The sequence below is a fragment of the Nanorana parkeri genome, unplaced genomic scaffold (genome assembly GCF_000935625.1).
Source record: "Nanorana parkeri isolate BGI_ZX_2015 unplaced genomic scaffold, ASM93562v1 scaffold1182, whole genome shotgun sequence".
NCBI classification, from domain to species: domain Eukaryota; kingdom Metazoa; phylum Chordata; class Amphibia; order Anura; family Dicroglossidae; genus Nanorana; species Nanorana parkeri.
The window spans coordinates 261,280-286,642 of record NW_017307450.1 but is presented as its reverse complement, the minus strand read 5'-3'; the positions used below and the strand labels follow the sequence as shown (position 1 = coordinate 286,642).

The 25,363-nt window shown below is 43.3% G+C and overlaps 1 protein-coding gene across 1 annotated transcript in view; it reads left to right on the top strand.

Annotated features, from left to right (window-relative positions):
• The window catches only part of QRICH2 (glutamine rich 2), a 42,634-nt gene extending 18,222 nt beyond the window's left edge, over positions 1 to 24,412 (top strand). Inside the window, 13 exon segments of the mRNA XM_018568391.1 lie at positions 852 to 962; positions 1,920 to 2,027; positions 5,631 to 6,408; positions 6,743 to 6,831; positions 8,678 to 8,791; positions 9,205 to 9,319; positions 10,921 to 11,081; positions 12,883 to 13,004; positions 15,692 to 15,748; positions 15,844 to 15,945; positions 19,712 to 19,871; positions 21,721 to 21,805; positions 24,238 to 24,412. Coding sequence (XP_018423893.1) covers positions 852 to 962; positions 1,920 to 2,027; positions 5,631 to 6,408; positions 6,743 to 6,831; positions 8,678 to 8,791; positions 9,205 to 9,319; positions 10,921 to 11,081; positions 12,883 to 13,004; positions 15,692 to 15,748; positions 15,844 to 15,945; positions 19,712 to 19,871; positions 21,721 to 21,805; positions 24,238 to 24,389 — 2,154 coding nt within the window. The 3' untranslated portion in view covers positions 24,390 to 24,412.
• The last annotated feature ends 951 nt before the right edge of the window (positions 24,413 to 25,363 follow it).

Sequence of the window (25,363 nt, the reverse complement as noted above, 5' to 3'; positions counted from 1 at the left end):
CCTCCCGTCCATAGCCTCATCCCATCTTAAGCTGACACTTGGCTTATTTTGAATGGCTGCTTGGGGCAAGAGCTTTCTGTGCTGTGCTAGGGGGAGGAAGAGGAGCCTCTTACCTAGAAAAGTGGAAGGCATGCGGTGACCCACTGAACACGTGGTCGCGACCCACTTTTGGGTCACGACCCGCCAGTTGAGAACCAAAGGTCTAGACTATAAAAAAAACTTAAAGCAGAACTCCAGCTAAAATAACATGTTAAAAAATGGCTTACAGTGGTAGTTATCTGCTCTGAGAATGGTGTGTTTTTGCCCTAAAAGGTGAGTTTTTGCACAGAATACTTGAAACTTATGGTACATTTGCACCATACCTTACAAGTGTGCCCTTCTCCAACAGTTTTGGATCGATATTGGTCCCCTGCTCTCTCCCCCGCCATTTTGGCTGCCACTTCCAGGTTCCCAGGCACCCTCTTTAGCCACCCCACGCATAGCGGAAAGAGGAAGACTTTTTCACAAAGAGACGTGCAAAGTCTCTTCTGCCAAAAGTCCCTACCTCCCAGCAATTTTTTGTTTTATAACTTCACTTCTGCTCTAATTAATAGATTCTTCCCCACATGCACTGGAAGCCTTAACCCTCAATCATACACAGTACCTTCCAGTCTCACTGGGGGCCTCATTCACCCCTGTTTATTTTTCTGTCTCAAAAAAAGCTAAGAGGTGTGCAATATTTTATTATCCATATGTAGCACTATGAGGGCAGTAAAGGTACTAAACAAAGGTGTCTTTGTGCGTCTAGTCACACTCTACAACTGTACACTACAGATGTGTAACCTTGGCTGTCCTAATTATTCTAAACGCAGGATAATGTGCAGGAGCTGGAGCAGCGACTGACCCTCATGGAGCTAAAGGTAGCTACAAAGGGAGATGTAGAAAACTTGCAGATAGAACATCAATCTGTCCAGAAGAAGCTGGTAAGTAAAAGCATTTCATGGTCTACAGGGCCTCACAATTGCTGCATTGCTCCAATAATACCCAAAGAACCAGGCATTAAAGTGTATTTCGTGAAAAGTTATAAAAGGAAGTCCAATGTTTTATGCGCTAATGGGTGGGGAAAGGGAAAACAAGGCAGGAGTTGTGCATTGGTGTGCGGCTCCTGGTAATTATGGACCTGGGTGTCCGACGTATGCACTGAAAAAACAAAACAGGAGACCAAAGCGCCACAACCTAGCGCAATGAGTCAGATGGGATGGGGCAAAAAGTCTGAAATGTAGAACTCACCTGTGGGGTGGTCCCGGGCGCGGCGTCTCATATACTGAGCTTTGGGTCACGGGAGAACGCTGGTTTGTGTTCTCCAGTGACCCTTAAACCTCTGCAGCAGATGGGGAGAGATGCTCCAGGGACCGGGAGCGGTGCAAGAGCCAGCCAGCTCTGAGATTCGGGTGAGTATAACTCTATTTTTGTACCTAAATGAAAACGAGCCGTTAACCCTTGCAGTGCAGAGCGGCTGGGGTTTCCACACTGCAAGGGTTAAGAACAGTTTTGCCCATAGTTGTTCCAAGTTTTGTAAATGAAGCTTCTATGAAATACTCATTCATTCTGTACATATTTTCCTGATAAATTAATATTTTTCCAGCTCCAGTTTATAATAAAGAAAGAACATTTATTTCAAAGCACTCAAGGTTCCCCTTCAGTAAATATTTAAAGTGTATCTAAACCCAAGAACAAAAAAAATAAACAACGTACACTGCAGAGTACACAGAATACAGGAGAACACCAGATTTCTGGCAGGATCAACAGTTTTTTTTTAACTTATGGAACAGCTATAACAAAATTCTTTCAATGTACCAAACATGAGCAAATATGATAAGTTCATTGTGAGGATTAATATACTTTAATATTCCTGAATCCTTTTGTGTCGGTTATTATAGAATGATCTGGATGAGAGGCTGGCAAAGTTTCCAAGTCCGGGTGATCTGAGTAATGTGGTACAGTGGGAAATATTGCATGACACTTTGGTGATACAACCGGCGGCTGTGGTAAGTAAAGGATACGGCGATGTTATAATCACTGCTAGAGCTATTGCTGTGTCATATCCATATTCCCTAACCGTAAAGTGACAAATTCCTGGTCACAAAAGAATAATTCTAGCATAGAATTATAGTAAGTGACAACAAAACTCTTATGATGCCAGTGTTCTTTTGTTATATACAAGCTCACAAGCACCCATTTCCACCACTAGATGGAGCCAAGGAGCATAGGAAGTCCTATGCTCTTTAGCGCCACCTAGCGATAGGAATGTCGTACGAACGGCATTCATCCAGCATATGGCTGATTTATAAATCAGGCATCTAAATAAATAAAAAATGCACTCCCCTGCCAAAAAATAGGGATTATACTCACCTTTTTGGCAGTCCATGTCTCCTCTTTTCCGGTGCTGCGGCCTTGTTTAGTGTCTTCGAGCATTCAACACTTCTGGGAGTGTCAAATGCCTCTGTCCTCCCGGCCGCATGGCATGGTTCTTTCCACTGACCCCTAATCACTAGACGATTCAGCAGAGATATAGGTGTCAGATGAAGGAACCATAGCCTGCAGCGGGTTACACGGGCATCCAGTAGACAGAAGTGTTGAATGCTTGAAGACACTAAAGCCGGCTGCAGCACTAGGTTGAGGGAAGGTGGGAGACACTGGCTGACAGAGAGGTAAGTATAATCCCTCTTCTTCTGGATAAAAATCTGTCCCTTTCTTTGATTAGGTTTAATGCAAAGCATTGGTGTGAAGGCCAAATAGAGACTTCTGCAAACTTTCTGTTGGGTGCAGAAAGTGTCCATATATCCTTTACAAGAGAATAACTGCTGGAGATATTTGTTTGATGCAGGGCAAAGCAACAGATTCACTTAAAAACCAATCCTGCAGCCTCAAAATGCCGGTTCACATCATCTTCAGTGCGTTCCAGCTCGATTATGGCCAGAACACACTGGATCGCATTGCTGCCAGCTCCGTAGGGGGGGGCATGGCGGTCCATTTAAGTGAATGGCACCGCAGCCCCGCCCTCCGGCCACAATGCGGTCGGTCGCGCGTGAACGTGTGGCACATCAATGCCTGCGGTCCGGTCAGAAAAAATAGTGCTTGCAGCATTTTTTCTGACCGGACCGCAAGCATTGATGTGCCTTGCGTTCCTGTTCGGCCGATCGCATTGCGGCCGGAGGGCATGGCTGCGGTGCCATTCACTTCACTGCACCGCTACGCCCCCTCCGGCCCCACAACAAACTGAGTTGGCCACAATGCATTCCAGCGCGTTCTGGCCACAATCGGGCCGGAAACGGACTGAGGATGGTGTGAAAGGGCCCAATCCTGCAGTCTCTAAAACTTACCATTCCCCGACTTCCCCGCCTCTCTGTTCACCAGAGAAATTCCAGGCCATCTGAACTTTACCTTTCCCTACCTCCATGTAATAGTGCTGGGCAAGTCACCAAGCAGCAGTGCTATAACATAAGAAAAAGGGATGTGAGACACATGACCTCATACCTGGAAGTTCCAGATATTTCTTCTCTTCGCTCCTGATAGTGAACGGGAAGGGGGGGGTGTTTGGGTGAAGGAAAGGTGAGTTTACGAAGGAAGGGGTCGGCAATAAAATTAATCTGTTGCTTTGCCCTGCATGGGAAAGTTCCAGTTTAATAAGGCTTATCAAAATAATTTAGATGTACAATTCTGTGATATTACAGGTGAAACTCGAATAATTAGAATATTGTGCAAAGTTCATTTATTTCACTAATGCAACTTAAAAGGTGAAACTAATATATGAGATAGACTCATTACATGCAAAGCAAGATAATTCAAGCCGTGATTTGTCATAATTGTGATGATTATGGCTTACAGCTCATGAAAACCCCAAGAACCCCAAATCCACAACCTCAAAAAAGTAGATTATTATATGCAATCAATAAAACAAGGATTGTACATAGAACAATATCGGACCTCTGAAAAGTACAAGCATGCATATGTACTCAGTACTTAGTTTGGGCCCCTTTTGCAGCACTTACTGGAATTACTTTTGCACGATATTCTAATTATTCGAGTTTCACCTGTAGGTCTAATGATTGGCATCGATGAAGAAAAATGAACTGCAGAAAAGAATGGCAGTGTGACCAATCAACAATTTAATCCTATATTAATCTAATTAATTATTCAATTATCCACTCATTATTCCTATAAAACAGTGGTTCGCAACCTTTCTAGGGCCGGGACCGCTTGGTAACATTTGCCAAGTTGTGGTGACCCCCAACGGTAAAATTTAGGGATGACGCGGCTGCTGCAGCCACATCTGGCGGCGTGGCGGGGGAACTGACACTGCTGCGCTAGGAGAGGGCTGAGGAGGACTCTCACCTAGCACAGCAGAAATCACACAGCGACCCACAGGTTGAGAACCACTGCTTAAAGGAGACAACAAATCCCAGAGGAATTCAACAAATCGCAGCAATAGTCCATTATAATATAATGTTCTATTGCTGGGATTTGTAGTCCACTGTTGCTGTTGTTATTCTGCGTTGCGCTGTAGAATGTATTATTGCTGGGATTTGTAGTCCTCTGTAGCTGCTGGTATTCTGTATTACGCTGTATATAATGTATTATTGCTGGGATCTGATGTATTCCTCTATAGAGGGTGTTATTCTCCATTGCGCCGCATAATTTATTATTGCTGGGATTTGTAGTCCTCTGTAGCTGCTGGTATTCTGTATTACGCTGTATATAATGTATTATTGCTGGGATCTGATGTATTCCTCTATAGAGGGTGTTATTCTCCATTGCGCCGCATAATTTATTATTGCTGGGATTTGTAGTCCTCTGTAGCTGCTGGTATTCTGTATTACGCTGTATATAATGTATTATTGCTGGGATCTGATGTATTCCTCTATAGAGGGTGTTATTCTCCATTGCGCCGCATAATTTATTATTGCTGGGATTTGTAGTCCTCTGTAGCTGCTGGTATTCTGTATTACGCTGTATATAATGTATTATTGCTGGGATCTGATGTATTCCTCTATAGAGGGTGTTATTCTCCATTGCGCCGCATAATTTATTATTGCTGGGATTTGTAGTCCTCTGTAGCTGCTGGTATTCTGTATTACGCTGTATATAATGTATTATTGCTGGGATCTGATGTATTCCTCTATAGAGGGTGTTATTCTCCATTGCGCCTCGCCCTCTGCTGCTGTCAATCACTAGAAGGGGACCTGATGGAGAACTTCAAGTCCCCCTCTGCTGATTGGCAGCAGCAGAGGGCGGGTGCAATAGCTAGTTTGCTATTGGCTATTGCAAAGTGAAATAGCCAATAGGAATCTAGCTATGATTTCATATGGTGGGGTTTTCTTTCTGACTTACGGTGGCCCCGATGTCAGGAAAAAAAAAACCGCAGAGAAAGGGTTACTCTGCTCGGCTGGGTGGCCGGGAGAAACTAGGCAACCCCTGGCAAATCGTCATTCGACCCCCGACAGGGTCGCAACCCACAGGTTGAGAACCGCTGCTATAAAACCTATAAATATATTTTCTCATAGAGCTAGAGTTGGTATTGGACTGGGGAATATTTTAATGGCTCATGTGTCAGTATTATGGAATGCTGTCTTCTTCTCTTCTCCTTCCAGGATGCCCAGACCTCAAATGTTCTACCCATTGATCAGGGCACTACAACCTCTAAAACATCTTTGGTTGGGGAAATGACTTCACAACCTACTCTTCAAGAGCCAGCTACTTCAGCATCCATGTCCCAAGCTCCGGTTGAAGTTGCACAAATTACTGAGGGCCTTAAAACTGAAGAACCTGTACACACTGTTGTTGAAACGGAAATAAGTCTAGCACAAGAACCCATTGGGAAGTCCTCCTTCTCTGCTTCTGACACTCATGAAGAACTTACTCAAGGGAATGGTCAAGAAGGCACATCCATCCCATTTCAAACAGATAAAGCAAGCCAGAAACTTGAAGATAATTCCCATGCTCAACCTTGCGGTCCTGCTACTGACCATTCTGTGACTAATGTTCCTATTGTTAGTCAGGAGAATGCATACTCTCCAGGTTCTCCTGGAGATGGTTATTCCTCACTCGCTACACTTAGTGCAGATGGAACAACTCAAATTCCTGGTTTACACCCCACAACAACAGCACAGCTAATGGTTGTAGGTGATAGCAATAATTATTCCCCAGCCCCTGCTAGCTATCCTGGTACTCCAAATAAAGATACACCCCCAAATACACCATCATCCTCCCATGGCAGCCGTCCATCACATCGCTTTGCAGATACAGTGAAAGCACTTCGCAACATTGGTGCCCTTTCTGGGGAACATGCATTGCTTCAAGCACGGGTGGAGGCACTGGAGAGAATCAAAGAAGATAGAACAGAACTCGGCATGCTGCAAGGAACCACAGGTACCTACTACTTCTGAGTATTCGGAGTATTGTTCTTCACAGGCCAGCCTCAACAAACAGTTGCTAGGCCCAAATGGCGTCAAGTGGTGGTGTTTAGACTTGAAGAGTTATTTGGGGCGACCTGGCAGAGGATCAGGGAGGTCGGGAAGTCCAGGGAAGTACTGATATCTAAATTTCCCTCTTTTAAAGTGAACCTATACTTTGTCCATTGTGCATGAGGTACAGGTTTATTTTAAATGGGAGCAGGTTGACCACTTTGAAATAAAAGGTATCTATAATGTAATCCATTCTACACTCTGTATCTTAATGTATCTATTAATTGCTCACTTTTCAGCTGAACATCTCAAAAACCTATCAGGCCTGCAAGAGCAGCTGAGCTCCCTTTATAAAGACGTAGAAGAGTTAAAAAGTAACAGTGAAAAGGTGAGACTGCTCTCTGCTAATGTAACTGCATGGGGCTTTTAGTAAATGGTCATTGGTGGTGGCACGTACCAACCCCAGCCACTTTAAAATTACATTGTCCACTGTTCTTCATAGGCTCATGAAGTCTAATGTCTGCCGGACTGCAACCCCCTTTCTCTTAATCTGTGATTTAAGCATTAGTGCCCACACAGCGTGGGCACTAATGTTATTGCCCATGTAAATACCAGCAGGCTGCCTGCTTTGATGTTCCTGAAATAGCTCAGCTACCACCCTCAGTGAAACATTATCCACTGAACTGAATACAGTAGTTGCCAGGGGGCTGAAAATAAGCACTGTTCCTCCACGGCTCAGGAAAGGAATGAGACGGGTGCTTGCCACTGGGAGCACGTCCTTGCTCCAATATGAGCCCAAACAAACAGAAAAAAATCTGACCGCACACCAGATTCTGCTGGCATAATTTAACGAATCTTGTACCACATCACCCAAGGTCCGCCTCCTTTGATGCATTTCACCCAATCACAGACTTAGTCGTAGGGATGATGACTAAGCCTGTGATTGGGTGAAATGCATCAGAGGGGAAGGACCTTGAGCGGGCCACCAGTGATGTGGTCAGGGCCGTATTTGCCAAAAGTCCAACTGAGGACCGGCCTCGAGGCAGCAGGGAGTAGAGGGGCAGCAGTGGTGTGGAATTCCTATCTCCTGATGTCCGGGATATGAAGTTCTGGGCACCGGGTGGGTAGTGGTTTTCTACATTTAGCCCTGCTTTGGGCAAGCGGAGCTAAATGTACAGCGGGGATTCCGCTGATTGTTTTGCACAAGTGATCTCGGCGAGGTCACCGAGATCACTTGTATGCAGCCTGCATACAGGGGGGTGCATTGAGGAACCTGGCATTGGGGCAGCAGAGAGAGTAAATCAGCCTCTGGATGTGGTACAACTTCAATAAATGATTCCAGCTGAGTGAGCTGTGAGCCTCCACTCACATTTATTCATGTGCTAAAAATCCTGCAAATGTGCGCATGTTCACGAAATGTGTGAAAAATACTGTACATGTTGCACTTGCAGTGCCATTCTTTGTTAATGGCACCCCAAATGTGCCACACAAGATATGCGTTTTTCATGAGCAAAGACATGTGACAGATGTGCAAAAAACATGCAAAGCTCAAAAAGGTCCATGAGCTTTTGTGCCGTGTTTGTCACACGTAGGGCAGCTCACTGAAATCGGTGTGCTGCCCTACGAGCAACAAGTAACAAACTTGCATAAAATGTGCATTATCGTGACTTGCAATTACATTTTTGCAATAACTTATGGTTTCAGTTATTGCAAAAATTATTTTATGGATACCGTCCTAAATTATTATTTTTAATTTATTACTAGTAATTTATAGAGAAGTGACCTTTATCCTTATCTGAGTTAGTATATTTAAATACAGTTAAAGTGACATTAAACCCTCAGATTTTTTAACATAAACCAATACTGTATTGTGTGCCTTACTGTAATCCATGGTAGTTTCCTTCTCTTTGCTGCTCTTCCTTTTAAATCCTCATGTCTTCTCATGCTGGGAGAGAACTTCCCTTTGCAGCTCAGGGCCTCTTCCTGTAGTGCTGGCTCAGGTTACAAACCTATACACAGACACCATGTATCCATTCCAGAGACACGACAGTCTGCTGCAAAACTTTAGAAAAGTTTTTTTTACTGACAGGTTCACCGGGTGTTTATTGTATTTAAAAAGGAACAACTACATATATAATGTATGTCTTTTATGCTGATGTTTTAAACTGATTTTTAAATTTGCCCGTTGTTCATTAATATTCTACTTCTTTAATGATTCTGTGTTCCCCTCTGAGGACAAGGATCTGCTCCAGGACAAAGTGCGGCAGCTGCAAGAGGAGCTGGAGCAGCTGGACAAGTCCTCAGGCTCCATATTCCAGGATCAGCAAGAGAAGCAGAGACACATAAATGTTAGAGGAAAAAAAAAAAACCTCACCATCTTGGTTGCTGTCACCTCCTTTAATTATGGACATTCTCATTCCTGGTGTCTCTTCATACTATGGCAGTTCTCTTTTCTTTTTTCCTACAAAAATATCAGTCACTATTAATTATCCATGCACTCTGCATCCAATTACTGTTTTCTCCTGTTCTGCCTTTCTTATTAAAAAGCAAACTGTCCTGAGATAAATATAGAGGCTGTCATTGTTTTCCTCTCCTTCTGAGAATACTAGTTGTGTGGTTTGCAGTATGCTTGTTCCTGGTCAGTAACTAAGAAACAACTGCTCCAAGAGACTAGTATTTTTAAGAAGAAGCTCAGCAATATAATAGCCTCAGTATTTCTTGTTAGAGGCTTTCTTTAATGACACCCTTTTATATCTGACAGACCATTTATCAGGCTCTGGAGAAGCTGGAGGAGAAGAAGGTCGACAAGGTTGATGAGCTGATGACTGCTGATGAGCTCAAGGTAGATTTGGAGTAGATTTTCCCATTCAAAAAGGGTCGTGAGGATTTTTTATTAACATATAATAAATGTGAACATTTCTTCTGTCAGACAATGCTTCAGGAATAGTTTGTCTTCGCGGGGTGACTAAAGATTCCAATATGAAGCTCTTACGAGCACTACATTAGCTTTTATTGTATTGGCAGTTTTGGACACAAAGCTCCCGCTGCTGAGAGTAATGCACTACACTAACCCTCTCCCATTAACCTTCCATGTAACCATAAAATTAAAGCGTAACACTATCCTATCCAGTGACCCCTAGATTAACCCATCCTGTAATCTCAACACTAACCCTCCCTGTAATCCTAACACTAGACCTTCGTGTAACCCTTCCACTAACCTTTCCTGCACCCCTAACACTAGCCCTTACTGTAATCCTAAAACTAGCCCACCATGTAACCCTAAAAACTGCTCTCTCTGTAACCCTAACACTAGCCTTCCCTGCAACCCTGCAACTTTACATACTCACCTCTTCTGCACCAGGCTAACACTATCCCTCCTTGTAATCCTAATGCTAATGTTCATTGTAAGCTCAACACTATCCCTTCCTGTAACCTAAACGCTAACCCTCCTTGTAACCCTAGCTCCCCATATCATCATAAGATTAACCTTCCATGTAACACTAACACTAACCCTCATTGTAGCCTTACCACTAACCATTCCTGTAATCGCAGCTCTCCAAATAACCCTACGATCAGCTTTCTGTTTAACACTAACTTTCCCTCTACTCTTAACACCAACTCCCCTGTAACCTAACATTAGCCCACACTGTAACTCTAACACTAACCCTCCTTTGTAACCATAACAGTAGCCCTCCCTGTAACCCCTACACTAGCCCACCCTTTCAGTGACACTGTAACCCTGTAATTCCTTATGTAACCCTCATTGTAACACTAACCCTTCATGTAACCTAAACACTAACCCTCTCTATAAACATAGCTCTTCATATAACCCTAACATCAAGCTTCCCTTTAACCCTAAGTAAAATGAACCCCTTCTTTGCATACTCGCCTCTCCTACACCAGACTAACACTATCCCTCCTTGTAATCCTAATACTAATGCTCATTGTAAGCCTAACACCATCCCTTCCTGTAACCCTAACACTAACCCTCCCTTATGTGAACTTAACCCCTTCTTTTCATACTCACCTCTCCTGCACTAGCCTACCACCATCCCTCCCTGTAGCCCTAACGTTAACTCTCATTGTAGCCCTAACCCTAACCCTTCATGGAACCTAAACACTAACCCTCTCTATAAACTTAGCTCTTCATATAACCCTAACATCAGTCTTTCCTTTAAGCCTAACAGTAACCCTCTCTGTACTCCTAACATTAACCCTCCATGTAACCTAACACTAGCCCTCCCTGTAACCCTTACCCTACACCACCCTATAACACTAACCCTCCCCGTAACCCTAGCACTATCCCTCCCTACAATGGCTATGTGGAAATTTTGTTCTAATGTCTGAGTAGGCAACCAAACATGTATTGAGCATGTTACTATGAATGTCTCTGTGTACTTTACAATGTAAAGACAAGTACATTAACTTTTTTGCCTCAACTCTTATTTTTGCTTCTACTCCATTTCTGGATAGCAAGCAGACATGCATTCCTTGGAAGGTAAAGTGAGCCGCTCTCAGTTTGATGCCACCACTGATCACATAAACAGCATGATGCAGGAGCTGCTGGGCAAAGTAAGTGGGCAGGAGCAGGACTGGCAGAGAGTGCTGGAAAAGATCAACCTGGAGATGCAGAGTAAAGTGAGTATGTATCTGTGCTCGTTCACTGTACACACATCAAGTCAAAATGTAGGGATCATTTTATTTTTAGGTGACTTGCTTCATACTTTTAAAATGTATCTAAAGCCAAAACTTTTTTTTTTGTAGTTTTGGATAGAGTAGTGAATTGTTAGAACCCAGTCAGGTTTTTATAGGTAAAGAAAAAAAGTGCAAATGAGTGAGAGCGCCACAAACATACCAAAGGTCCAGTAAAACTTTAATGATATTAGTTCATAGAAGTTCATAGAAAATCAACCAATGCTTCTTGGGGCTCACAAATCCCCCCCCTTTATCAGGGCTAAGATATAAAACAACATAAAATATATGTCTATAAATATATAAATTATGTAAATGTGTTTTTATATGTCTGGATCCTTGCTGGGGAGATGTACCCTCTCTGTTTGTCTTGATGGCACAGGTAAAAAAAGGAAGGAAAATCCAGAATTTTAGGTTGTCTCTGGAAAAGGAATAGATGGAAATAGAGGAGAATAGAGGGGAAATCTTCCAACACGGACACTTGTTCCCATGAGAACCGTCTCAGAAGAGATTTTCTCTAACTTCTTGTGCGTCTACAGGACAGGAAGTTAAGAGATATCTCCCCAGCAAAAGAAAAAGAAAACAACTGACAGGGTTGTGATCAATCCCTTACTCTATCCAAAATAAAATAAAGTGTTGGCTTTAGATACACTTTAAATCATGGCACAACATCATGTAAATATATTTTATTTGAATAATTCTATGTTTCTCAGCAAACCTTTTTAAAACTTAGACATAATGTTGCCTTTTTGCTATCTTTTGTTCTGTGTCTTGTGCCTTTTCAGCAGTTAGATATACATAAGTGTTTTTTAAAGTTCACCTGTCATTTCTGAACTAATCATAGAAAAATGACCAAATGCTGATTCCTTGCAATGAGTTTACTGCACATCTCCCCCCTTCCCCTATTCTTTCCTAACCCAGGTACCTACAATATGCAAATTTATATTTGTGAACATTTCTTACAGTTAGGACTAGGAATTTCTCCAGTGCATTCTACAATACAATGCAGGATTTCAGCAACCTTTTAACAGGATCTTGCATTGTATCGTGAGATGCAGGGGAGCCATGGTTGGTCCCAATAATGTATTCTACTTGTAGGCCCTTCATACCCCAACTGATACACTGAAACACAAGGCAAGTCATACATAAAGTTATGCCCGGAGCAAAAATAAAACAAAAAATATGCGGAGGGCAAGCATGACAAGGTGAATAGGGGAGACAATACAAAGAGTAAATGGTTTGGCTTCTGGCCTTAGTTTACTTACCCGATAGTCCAGGTCAAAAGGTTAAGTGGAGCTTTAGTGGGGGTCTGAGTGGGTGGGGTTCCATCTTCAGCAGTTGGTGACTGACGGATGAGGAGCAAACTCCCACCCACCCGCCCCACATTCATTCTACCTTAGTCAAGTCATTCTCGAGTACTACTTGTTTAGACATATTTTAAGTGTTCCGTAACGAGACTCAATATCATAGAAAATCTCTGCGACGGAGCAGCTCTAAAAGGGAAATGTATCAAAACTGGAGCAGACAGAATATAGAGCAGTTGTCCATAGTAACCAATCAGCTTGTCTCTTAAGTTTGTTCATTTAAGCTTTGAAAATGAAAGAGAGACGCTGATTGATTTCTATGGGCAACTGCTCCAGATTCTGTCTACTCCAGTTTTGATAAATTCCCTTCTATGTGTCTGTTTATCACACATATAGATGCCACCATACATATGTGCTTGTTCTTACCCAGCTCCATTTTACAGCTGGATCGCATGGAACTGGATCCTCTTAAGAAGAAATTAGAAGAACGATGGAAGGAAATTCGCCGACAGCTGCAAGAAAAACCACCCCAGTACGAGTCTGATGACGCTGCCGGTATCCGCAGGTAAGAGCCTATTCATACCTGTGCATTTTAATGTGCACATTATATTGCACATTAAGGCTTGTACACCAGATAGGCATTATTTCAAATGGTGCTAGTTCATATCTGTGCGATGCCTTAATATGTGCTATCTATTTTGTGATGCATTGATGCATGTAATATTGATAACAATGGCAGTGCAGAAAAACACATGTTTGTTGATAACACATACAAACACATGAAAGCGCACACAAAAAGGTGCAAAAAAGTGAAACCATCAAAAGGGTAACAATTCTGTGAATTGGCACGGTTTAATAACTTATGACCACTAGAGGGTATCATTGCTGTAGTGTTCTGTATTTGTGTCATCTCCCTGGTCCAGGTTGACTGAAATGATTTACAGTAATACCTTGGTTTACAAGTAACTTGGTTTGAGAGTGTTCCGCAAGACAAGCAAACATTTCTGAAAAAGTTTGCCTTGATATACAAGCAATGACTTGCAGTAAGAGCAAAATTTTTTAGAAAAGCACCACCCGAATAAGGCTGTAGCAGTGCGAGCGATGAGTCTTTTTAACGACAATGCAATGTCACATTGGATAGATTCCTTGTTAAGGTTTCACGAAATGAAAAAGATTCCATTGAGTCAAGGGATAGCAGTGATTCCGTTAGTGAAAGTCGTCCTACACAATAATCCTTCTCTCTCTCGTCCCCCCCCACACCAGCCACGAAGGTACCGGTAATTGGTTTATTTTTCTTTATATTTTGTACAGTATTATATTACACTACAGTATTATAATCATTTTTATATGAATATTTTTGGGTTGTGGAACGAATCATCTGAATTTCCATTATTTCCTATGGGGAAATTCGCTTTGATATACAAGCGCTTTGGATTACAAGCATGCTTCCGGAACGAATTATGCTCGTAAACCAAGGTATCACTGTATAGGGTATCAGTTCAATTTTCATGTCTTTCACAAAGTGAGAAATTTATGGGGATTCATAGATTCACACACCCAGGCCCGGATTCCCCACAATGCCACCGAGGCCAGGCCTCGGGGCGGCAGGGCGCAGAGGGGCGGCAGCGGTGTGGAGTCCCCTGACGCCGGGCGGTAAGTAGCCTTCTACATTTAGTCCTGCATTGGGAAGGCAGGACTAAATGTAATGTGCGGAAGCCACTTGTTAGTTTACAAGTGATCGCGGCTATGTCGCCGCGATCACGTGTAAAATGTTTGCAGCCTGTCCGTCCTCCCCTCCTGCCAACGCACCTACCTCTCTCCTCTGGTTCCGTCCTCCCCCCGGCCGCCGAGTCTCTCCTCACTGGCCGCCGATGTGGGGAGCAGTGTATACTGTGCTAGAACTTCTGTATTGGAGGTGACAGGTTAAATAAAGAGAACCTGTCACCTCCAAAGGCTATCACACAGGGGTTTGTTAGCTAGCTCCTGGGGGGGCGCATTGCGGAACCTGGCCTTGGGGATGCAGGGAGAGTAAATCCGGCCCTGCACACACCGCAAGCTTCGCTGAAAAGTTTATTGTAGCACACATGTACACATCGTCCCGTGGTGGATCCTCTTCACTCTGACATGTTTCACTCAATAATGGGCTTAGTCATAGAGATATGAAACATGTCAGAGTGAAGAGAGTCCACGGCGGGGCGATGTGTACCTGTGTGCTACAATACACATTTCAGAGAAGCTTGCGGTGTGTGACCGGACTTTTTTCTGTGAGTAAGCCAAAAAAAGCATCTAAAGCAGTTGTTCTCTTGATTGGCATTCCCTTGCTGCTCTTGAATAATATACAACATCTCTATATCTGATTTGACACCATACAATCAATTTATATACATTAAACCACTCCAAAGTTTACGTAAAACCTTCTTTTTTATGGCTACCACACAGCCAACCAAATGGTGTGAAAGTCGTAATTGTATAGCATTGTGTAGGTTTAGGGGTTGCACACATGGAACCTATGATACGGGGATGCTATTGCATGGTCTTCTGTCCTTTCCATAGGTCATTGCAGCGAGAAATCCCAGGATTCTGGCCCCTTGCTTTTAGCATTAACACTTTCATTTTACTAATTGATGCCATTGGTGTATGGAAAAGCGTGTCCCTCCACTGGCCACAGTAGTTCCTCCCACCAAGCCCTATGTCACTGCATGACATTATAGTGATGTAGGGGTTGGGGGAAAGAACCACAGCAGCCAGCAGGGGACTCACTATTCCACACACCAGCAGCAAGTGTGGGATAGTATTGGCAATGGGAACTCTGCAAGTCGGTGAAAGCCAAGTAAGTAGTATTTCCGAAGGAAGTTAGCAATGGCAGACTCTGTGTTTCTCTCAGCATGGGTTTAATTGCATGCTGTTAAAGAATGAGCAGTACAAGAGGGATTTCTATGAAATTTAGTTTGTCCTTTTAAGTTTCCCATTATGTGCCGCCGCCCAATCCTTCCCATTCTGTTTGGCTGCTATATGTTTCCGCACTTAAGAATAAGACATTTTTGTTGAATGAAGCTGCTAGTGGCCAAATACAAATTATATACAGTAATTTCCTAAAATCCTGTTCCTGGAAATACCATGTATAATGTGTTGTATAATCATAGCATAGTCACAAGTCTCACCCGATTATTTCCCTACTATGTACATAACACAGCAGTAATAACATGTTTAAGTTTCATTCCTAAATTTAAACCTTAAACTGTTACCTTTTAGGCAGCTATTCCACTGCCTGTCATGTGACCGCCGTATAAACATGATGGTACCGGGACCGTAAGTTTTTATTAATTCTTCTTATTATTATTATCATCATCATCGTAATCATCATCAGCCACATAACAGGATTATTTTCCTTATTTCCCACACAGGCCGATATTAACAATCCCCAACATTCCAGGACTGCCATTTCATCGCTCCCTTCGGCCCTTCACAGTTTACGAACTGGATCAAATTCGTCAGTGCAACCGCAGGTGAGTAGATATGGACAGTAAGTGCTGTCTCCCCACCCTCGGTACTAAGTTTCATCCCACCATCCGAACGGTCAAGTCTTCTCCAGGGATGGCCATCATACCTGTGTAGACTCAGCATGAATATATAAATGCTCTGTGCTCCCAGTGTCCATAGGAGAAATTCAAAAGTTCAAACTTCATTGTTTCTCTTTCTAATGGCATGAATGGCTGGTTAAGGTGAGATCGGGTAATGCTCGCATATCTGTATGCCCTCCATAGACCCAGGAGAAATCTGTTGACTCAGGATTCGTGGTATGTTCAGTTTTTCCACGTTATCGACATGTTTTCACCCAAGATAAGCCAGTGCCCCCTTTCTCCTCCTTAGGCCAAGCTTGCCAGATGCTAGAGTCTGTAGGTGGTTCACTTTAACTATCCAGTGGTAAGCCTAAAGCTGATTCTTCTCACAGTTTGTGGAAGTGCCCCTGTGTAAAAATAATTTGGAGAAAAGTCTACTGCCTCTTACATAAAGTGACCCTGTTTACGAACTAGATTAAATTCGGCAGTGCAACCGTAGGTGAGTAGATAGAAGGAGTATGGACAGTAAGTCCTGACATCCCACGCTTGGTACTAAGTTTCATCCCACCATCTGAACCATCAAGTCTTCTCCAGGGATGGCCATCATACCCATGTAGACACAGCACGAGTATATAAATGCTCTGTGCTCTCTGTGTCAATAGCCGAAATTCAAAAGTTTGTAATTTATTGTTTCCCTGTATAATGGCATGAATGGCTGGTTAATGTGAGATCAGGTAATGCTCGTATATCTGTATGCCCTCTGTGACGACATGGTGATCAGTTTTATGAGTTAAATGTGTATTGGTGTTGAGTTATGTTTGAGTGCGTTATACTGAGTAACCTGGTTATGGAAAGACTATCAGCACCATCCCTCGTTATCTCCCATTGTTCTCTGAGGGAGCTCAGAACAATGACATTCTGGCCAGGCTCCTGCTATGGCTATCTGGAGCTCGTTAGCAGGGGAAACCCTGTGGTGTTGAGCAGACCGATTGTCTAGGGAGGGCAGGGTGGATGTGATGGGATTATAATCTGATCTCATCACTTGCTGTATAAAAGTTTGTGCAGTTTCTCAATAAACCAGAGTTTGTTTCACCTACACTCAAGCCTCGACTAGTGACTGGGGAAACTGGGAGCTAAGGATCTTCAGGTTGCAATATCTCCTCAGCAAATTTAAAAAAATACAATATATTTTAAAAATGGACTAGACAGAGGAAATATTTTGCAAGAAAATAATACTTTTAAGACGTGAATATGAAACACAAGTTAGAACATGTTTGTGAAAACAGCTGATAATTATCTTATAATTGTCACATAATTGCTTAAGTTCTTGGAACACTCGCCCTCCAAATGTACAAGTACTCTTAAACTCTAGTCCAGTTTTTCTTTGTTCTTTCAATGACATACTCTGAATATAACGCAAAAACATTGTATATACTTTTATTCAAATATGTAAATTACGTATGTGGTCAATAGTGCTTCCGTAGTTGCATTTTAAATCAAGTATTGCATTGTATTCTTAAAGAGGAACTTCACCTGTATCTTACAAAATGACAACAGAGGCACCTTTAGAAATGTTTAGTAATGGCAATCTATAAACAGATACATTTAGATAATTTCTTTTTTTCATACATTATTTTTCTTTTCCTCCCCATTCTTCTTACAGTGGCCATTTTTACTAAGGGCAGATTAATCCATCTCCTTTTACTTCCTGGAACGCTGACACATTCTTCCCTCTGAGATAATGTGCACATTATCTCAGAGGGAAGAATGCCTTTCCCCAATCAAGCAAGATTTTTGCAGATTTTACAGTTTACAGCAGAGATTTCCCAGCAATGTACTGCTGATGTAGCCTTCCCAGAATGCATCTGTTAGGCCCGGAGTACATCAGTAATGCCTAAGAGTACCAAGAAGTGGAAAAACAGTACATCTAAGTAAAATAAAAATATGTTTGTGTCAGGGTACCATGCACAGGCGTCCTCACACCACATGCAGGTACCCACGCAGGATGAACAAATTAATATGCCCACACAGGATAGGGTTCTATGCACACAGTTTATTTGCTACACAACAACAAAACTACAAACCCCCTCAACCCCCCACAGGTTTGGTAGTGAAGTAATAAACCCACCGTTGGGACAAACACACATCTACAGCCAGGGGGGAGCAACAAGGAGGGGTAACAGGCCTGCAGATATATGGCAGTCCTCAGGATAAAAGAAGAGTGGTCAGGTACAAGCCGGGTCATTATCAGGAGGGCAGCAGCATGGTACAGGAACAGGATCCAAGAGAGTGGTCAGTTAACAAGCCGGGTCGGCGACAGGTCTGCAAATAGGAAGCAGGGTTCAGGTTTATGGGAATCAGTCAAGTGCAGGCGACGCAATACTGAGCCAGCTTCCTGACTGCAGGGAGGGCCTAAATACCCTCCCAGGAAGCACCAGGTGATGGGATGATCAGTCACAGCTGGGGCACACCCGCAGGTGAGTACTGGAGCTGCTGGTTCCTTACAGTTCCTGGCTGCTGGAGACACCCGCAGGCGAGCACAGGAACTTCAGGACCTGGCTCCAGCACCACCTGGGGGTGCTCTGGATCCTGACAGTTTGTTTAGCTAATAAATGTAATACGATTTCATATGAGAGAGAACTGCATGCTGATATGATTTTTAGTGAAGCAGAGTAAAGGTCAGTAACCTGCACTTATCCTATGTAGGGCAATGTAGCAGGTTTACTAAAGCTGATCCCCATAGCAGATTACACTTGCACCCCTATACACACTTACTACCTTTTCTGCTACTGAAAATAAGGAGTAGCAGTAATGTCCTGTGAGAGCTTACACAGGGCTGAGGGCTCTCCCCACCTCCTTGTGACAGTGCTGGTGCCTGAGCAGCCAACTGCCAACCAGCACAGTCACATGGGAGCATGGTGAGTAAAGAATTCCCATAACCCAGAATTACCAAGTATGTCTCTTCCCTCCCAGGAGCAAACTGAGCGAAGGGTAGGTGAGTATAGGCTGCTGCAGGGGCCTGAATTAAGTAAACGTGTTGTTTATTCTGCATGTGCATTGCACAAGTTCACCCTACACTTAACTCTTATTCACACGTGGCTTATGCTGCATTCATGTATCCATGGAGCAAGAACCTATGGATTCCCGAGGCAAGAATGCCAGGTATCCCCTTTCAGATGCGGTCACTGCGCCCGTTCAAATTATTGACAGGGTGACCGCGGCTGCATCTGTCAGCAGCAGTCCATCACAGATGGTAAGATTACCTGCAGTTCGGGATAGATAATAGATGATTACAGTTACAATCATCTATCCCAAGCCGCATGTGATCGTATCATGATGAATACATGCGGACTGCCACTGACAGATGAGGCCACTGTCACCTTGCCATTAAGTAGAACAGGCACAGCGGCTGCATCTGAATGGGGACATCTGGGATTCCCGCTAAAAGAATCCATAGGTTCTTGCCGCAGGATTCCAAGAATGCCTTGTGTGAATGCAGCCTTACACTTAATCTCCCTATCCTTGAGTCTAACCTAACACTTGATCCCAGCTTTATCAGATGTCTAAGATGATATAGTGAGTTGTATATTGTTGGTCAGCCAACTGTGTCCCAAATGTGAATGATAGAAAGTGTGTAGCTGTACAGACACCGTCCATGTCAGGTGATTGTATGTAAAATCCTGGTAACTTTCTGACCTTCTGCTTTTATTAGTGATCGCATTGCTGACTTTACTGATCTTGGGTATATACCAACTAACCGAAAATGTGGAGGGAGCCACACAGTGACCTTCCCGCATCGACGTTATGTCAGGATGCAGGGTATCACCCCGTGTTCCTCTCAAGAAGAAGATCTGGTGGGAGTTGGTCTGAAGGTAAAGACCAGTGTTTAGCACTGACCATATATGTATTGTCACTTTGGGTTCCATTTCCAATCACACCACACCGACAGAATACAACCAAACGTTTTTTTTTAAAGTTTTGTATAGAGTAGGGACTCCTGTATTTTTTTTTCTGTGTGCATCCTGATGTAGAGATTTGCCTTCACTTCCCTTCTCAATCACAGCAGCAGTATAGAGATCTCATGAAAAAAAAGATGGGATATCCCCTTTAGACAGGTGTCCAGAAAAGGTTGCAGAAACAGTTCTGACACAGGCAGAGGCCCATCAGCACATGTCCTTAGGTTTATGTTGATGCACTACAAGGCAGGTCTGCTGGTTAAAGCACTAACTCTTTGTTGTCAACATGCAATAAGTTCTGTAATGACCCCCGAGGCTACGTATTGTGTCAGGGTATAGTCAGTGTTACATATAGTCAGAGGTCATGTTCAGAGTGTCTCAGAGGCCCCACTCCCAGTCCTTCTTACATATTGTTATTGCTATAACTGATTTATCAGATTTGGGCCACAAGAATTGGGAATTTATATTATTGTTTTAAATAGGCTTTTCCATATACAGCCTAAAAAGTAGCATCAGAATAACTGGGTCATTGCTAACTTGGCCTTAGTGTGTGTGAGTATTAGACTGTAAGCATCTTCAGGTCAGGTACGTGTGTGAATTATTCCCAGACTTGTGGGTTATGCCAATGCTAAATAAATAAAAAGAATAGGGAAATAAGAGAAAGTCAATCAGATATGACATTGTGCAAGTTAAAGGTACACCTCCCAACTTCTTTTTTCTTGGTGATCTGGGAACCGTTTTTGCTTTCCTGTATAATGCAGATGAGGTATTCCCAAACACTCCCACTGCAGGCTCCTTGTTGTCTTAGTATCATCCCTAAGATGTTTCTTACTGCCAGCCAGATTCAAACCTGCTTTGGAAATGGAATCTGACTGATGATATATTCAACACAAAGAGGGGACCTTACAGAAGAAAAAGCTACAAGAAGCAGACTCACCCATTCCACACGTAGAGGAGCTCTGTGAAATCTGGCTGCCTTGGATTACAGAAAAACAGATTAAAGTGAAACTCTGGAAAAAACCTTTTTCTCAGATATAGTGGAGGTGGGTTAAAACTAGGGATGCACCAATATGGGTTTTTCAGTATCGAGTACGAGTACCAATATTTTTTTTTTGGTACTCGGCGATACCAAGTACCGATACTGGTGCTGTGTGCCGGTGTTCTATCGAAAGAACAATGGCTACACGTGCCAAGGCTGCCTGGCTTCCTGACCAATCAGGAAGCCAGGCGGCAGGTCATGCGATGCCATCCGGCTTCCTGATTGGGGAAGCCAGTCTGCCTAGCAAAAGGGAAGCTGGCTTCCTAGCCAATCAGGAATCTATGGGGGGGGGACGACACATGCTGTCTGTTTTCATGATTGGTTAGGAAGCCAGGCTGCCTATCAATAAGTAAAGCCGTCTTCCTAGCCACTCAGGAAGCTGGGAGGCAGGTCTCAATCCACCTCCTGGCTTCCTGGATTGGAAAGGAAGCTGGCTCCATGCTCCCTCAGCACTGCTGGTCAGAAGGAGATCTCCCTCTGACCAGACGTTCTGGTATCGGAGGTAAGTATCAGAGCATTCGGCCAAGTATGAGTGATTGCCCAAATACTTGGTATTAGCACCAATACCAATACTAGTATCGGTCCATTTCTAGTTAAAACACCTATCAGGTTTTTATTATCGACGTGTCCCCACTGGGGAAATTACATAACTTGTTTTGTTTTCTACATCTATGTTTTCCCTGAATTTATGCCTCCCTAATTTTTATCATGCACCTTCATCTGCAGGAGGAGATTGATATTCAGGGATCTGATGGTCAAATTTATCATGGCAGGATGGACTCCAATTTACCAGCTATACATGTTAAAGATGGTAAGATCATTGCACCTGTCATGTAGGGCCCAATCACACCACTTATAAGGCGCTAGTAGGCAAAGTGGGAACCATTTACTTTCATTTATAATATCCTTTGAAAGTGTGATGTGGAGCCTCTCCATACCATCAGACCCCGCTTTACTTAGACTTCCCATCTTGTGCATGCACTGGGTGGCACTGGCACATAATCCACACGTGTAACATTTCAGGACCAGAGACAGCAAAGTGTTTCACTTCTATGTTGGCATGCAAAAATATCGTAAAGAAGAACTACAGGTTTTTATAAAAAAATAACTCTTGCAGTGGGTTACCTCCGCACTGCTAGTTTTGGTTTAGAGGCCGGAATATAGAAGATAAATTCACCTGAATGATACTATATCCTGTGGCATTCAACACTCACCTCTCTCCCCCTCCGCTCCGGCTATGTAATGTTCCTCAGCAACCTCACATCTAATGCAGGAGAATGGGCCTGCATTAGACGTGGTGACCTCACGGATTCTTAGATTTCTGGAGCCCGGGGGAGAAGAGGCTGCAGGGGCCGGTCTAGTAACCAGACAGGATCGAGTATCAGGTGAGTATATTTTCTTTATTTGTGCCTCTAGACCAAAACTAGCAGTTAAATCGTGCAGTGTGGGGGTAGTCCTACTGTAAGGGTTAAAGATTTAAAATTCCTCTTTAAGTAATATGTACTATGTATTTATATATTTTGTATAGTCCGGTGTAAATTGTGTGGACACAAATGTCATTTCTAGCAGGAAACAAAGTAAAAGTGGCATGAAGGGTGGTATATTTAAGGGTCAACACAGGGAAGAAGGGAAAAAAACTCTTAAAGTTAACAAACATTTAACCCTTGCAGTGCAGAGGGGTACTCACTGCAAGGGTTAACTTTAGGGGTGCCTAAAATTGGTCAGAGGTTATTGGTCATAACCTGAAGGCTACATTCACACTGCCACTTCCAAGACATCGGGTTGGCTATTGAGGTTTGTACACGGCATGGTACTACAGACCTCACCCAATGGGGGTGATTTACTAACCTAAACACACGCACGCACTAGGTGCGTGTTATTTTTACACAGCAAAACGTATTTATCAACCAAAAAGTCTCTAAAAGCATATTTCCACTAATGCCATATATGGAAAAATCATGCACATGATGCATATATAATGCTGCTTCCCAGTTTAGACAAAAATGGTTAGCTCATGCATTTACATTCCTGCATTCATCAACGCAAGCAACACAACGTAGAGCTAATTTACACAACATCACCTTGCAATTCTTGCAAGGCTTTGCACAACACACCTGCTGGGTGTGTACACACTACAAAGGTGTTTAGATTCCACCAATAGATCATGCTGGGAGGGAACACACTACAGAGGTGTATACTTGTTCGTGGCGTGTTTATAAGGTTAGTAAATCAACCCCAATGTCTCATTATCATTTTGGAAGTGGCAGTGTGACTGTAGCCTTCAGGTTATGACCAATATGTATGCTTTGTTATATACTCATTTTCACACTGGCCATGATCTCCCCTTTGGTTCAAATTTGTTTTATTTTCATACAGGTTCCAGGGTGGGGCATTGGTGGGCAGTGACTATTTGATATTTAGCGCAAACCCTCCATCCAATCTATTCAGTACTTACTCCACACATGATCAGAGCCATCACATGGACCTGTTACTCCAATTATATGTCTGTACTATTTGGCTATGTTGGAGGTAGTTTTTAGACATATTAAATATCGTCAGGCTGAGTATGGAGTAGATGTATTGACAACATAATTTCAGTTACTTTTTGTTACCATACTATTAGGGCCCAATCACACCACAGTGTCTGATGTGCATTGCCCTGGCACAGTGCAGATGCACCGATCCCCGCACAGCGCATTGTTTTTGTTTAGTAGAACTTTATTCAAATGTCACAAGTGACATTTCATTCAGTACTACGGGCACAGCGGGGTGCGAGGCGGTTGTACTGCATCACATCCCGCTGTGCTGAAGAAAACCCCCAGCATGTCGTACTCTTTTTCAGCGCACACCACCGCGTTCGCATCGTAACGTGGTGGTGTGAACCATTCCCGTCCACGACAAGGCAAATTTCCTGGAGACAATGGTCAGTGCAGCCCCAATGCACATGGTGTGAATGGACCCTACGTCATCTAGCTGAGGCCTTAGGTGATGTTTTAGGCTTTTTGTTTGATTGAAATACTTATAAATGATTCTAATAGAGATAACATTGTATTCCATCTTTAGTAATGCTTCTGTGTCCTCAGATCTCATTTTGATTATCTTTTGCTACTCTTCTAGTGAGAGGGTACAGAGATGTTTGCCAATATTTTGCTTTGTGTATGAACATATAGAAGGTTTGACAGTCGTCATTGGATATGTTAATGAATACTGTACTATTTTTTTTTACATGGTGTATTCTTATAGGAAGATCTAAACGAGTGAAACATCCTCAAGGATCACAGAAATCCCTTCTTGCAAACGATGTCAGTGTGCCACCCTCCCGTGCGCAGAGTGCCAAGTCTTTTGTTTCAAATAGAAAACCAGTGTTAGATGCCCAGATAACCAGCTTCACATGAAACCCAACGTCTGCTGTCCAGCACTGGGCATCACATTGTTCATAGTAAAGATAATTTATTGCACTTTGTTTGCGTGTTGATTTGGTTGGGCTGTCATATAGTAAGTGGTGCGTAAAACATAGTGGAGACTAGTGACGTGCAGTAGGGGCCGAGCTAGGTGAGCCATTCCCCCTGCCCGCTGCCAGCCTGTCGAGGCCCCACCCCCAACCCAGTCACCGAGCTATGTGTGGAGGAGGGAGGGAGAAGGGAGGAGACAGAGGAGCCTTCCTGTCCCTCACTTGCTCGCCACTGGTGTTTTTTTTCTCTTTTTTGATTGGACAGCTTGGACCAATGGTGCTTTGCCATTGGTCCAAACCATCCACAGAGCTCATGCCTCTAACAGAAAGTAGAGGCAGTTGCAGCTTTGGCCTCACTATGTTAGGTTACACAAGCAGTGGGGAAGCCTGCTTCTGTGTAACCTAACTTAGCTGTCAAAAGCCGGAGGCAGTGCTCCTTCCATGACAGGTTACACAGCTGGGAGGCTTTCCCTGCTGTGTAACCTGTAACAAGCCGCTCTGAATGAAGAAAAAGCTGTCAGCTTCAGACTTGAGGCCAGAGAAAGTTCAGACATGTTAGGAGGCAAAGATAACACGGCCCAGATAAATTATTGTAGCTGAACAGGAGTCCTAAAGTCCAACTCCAGCTTCCTTAAAAAAAAAGAGAAAGAAATTGGCCAGCCATTGCTAAAAAATGCCGGCTTTTGCTGCTATACCTACTTTCCCCATGCAGGCTCCCTGTAGCATTCAGGTTCTGCCCATCTCTGGTTGGAGAAGAGGAGGAAGTGCTCCAATGATGTGAGTTGGAGTGGGGATTCAATGCAGGCATTAGATGGCAGCCAGCCATGTACCCACAACCGGGTTGCAGATTGTCCTTTCTAGTAGAAGATATTTCTACAAACATGCAAGTTTGTATTAGGCGAAGTTGCACGTTTTTGG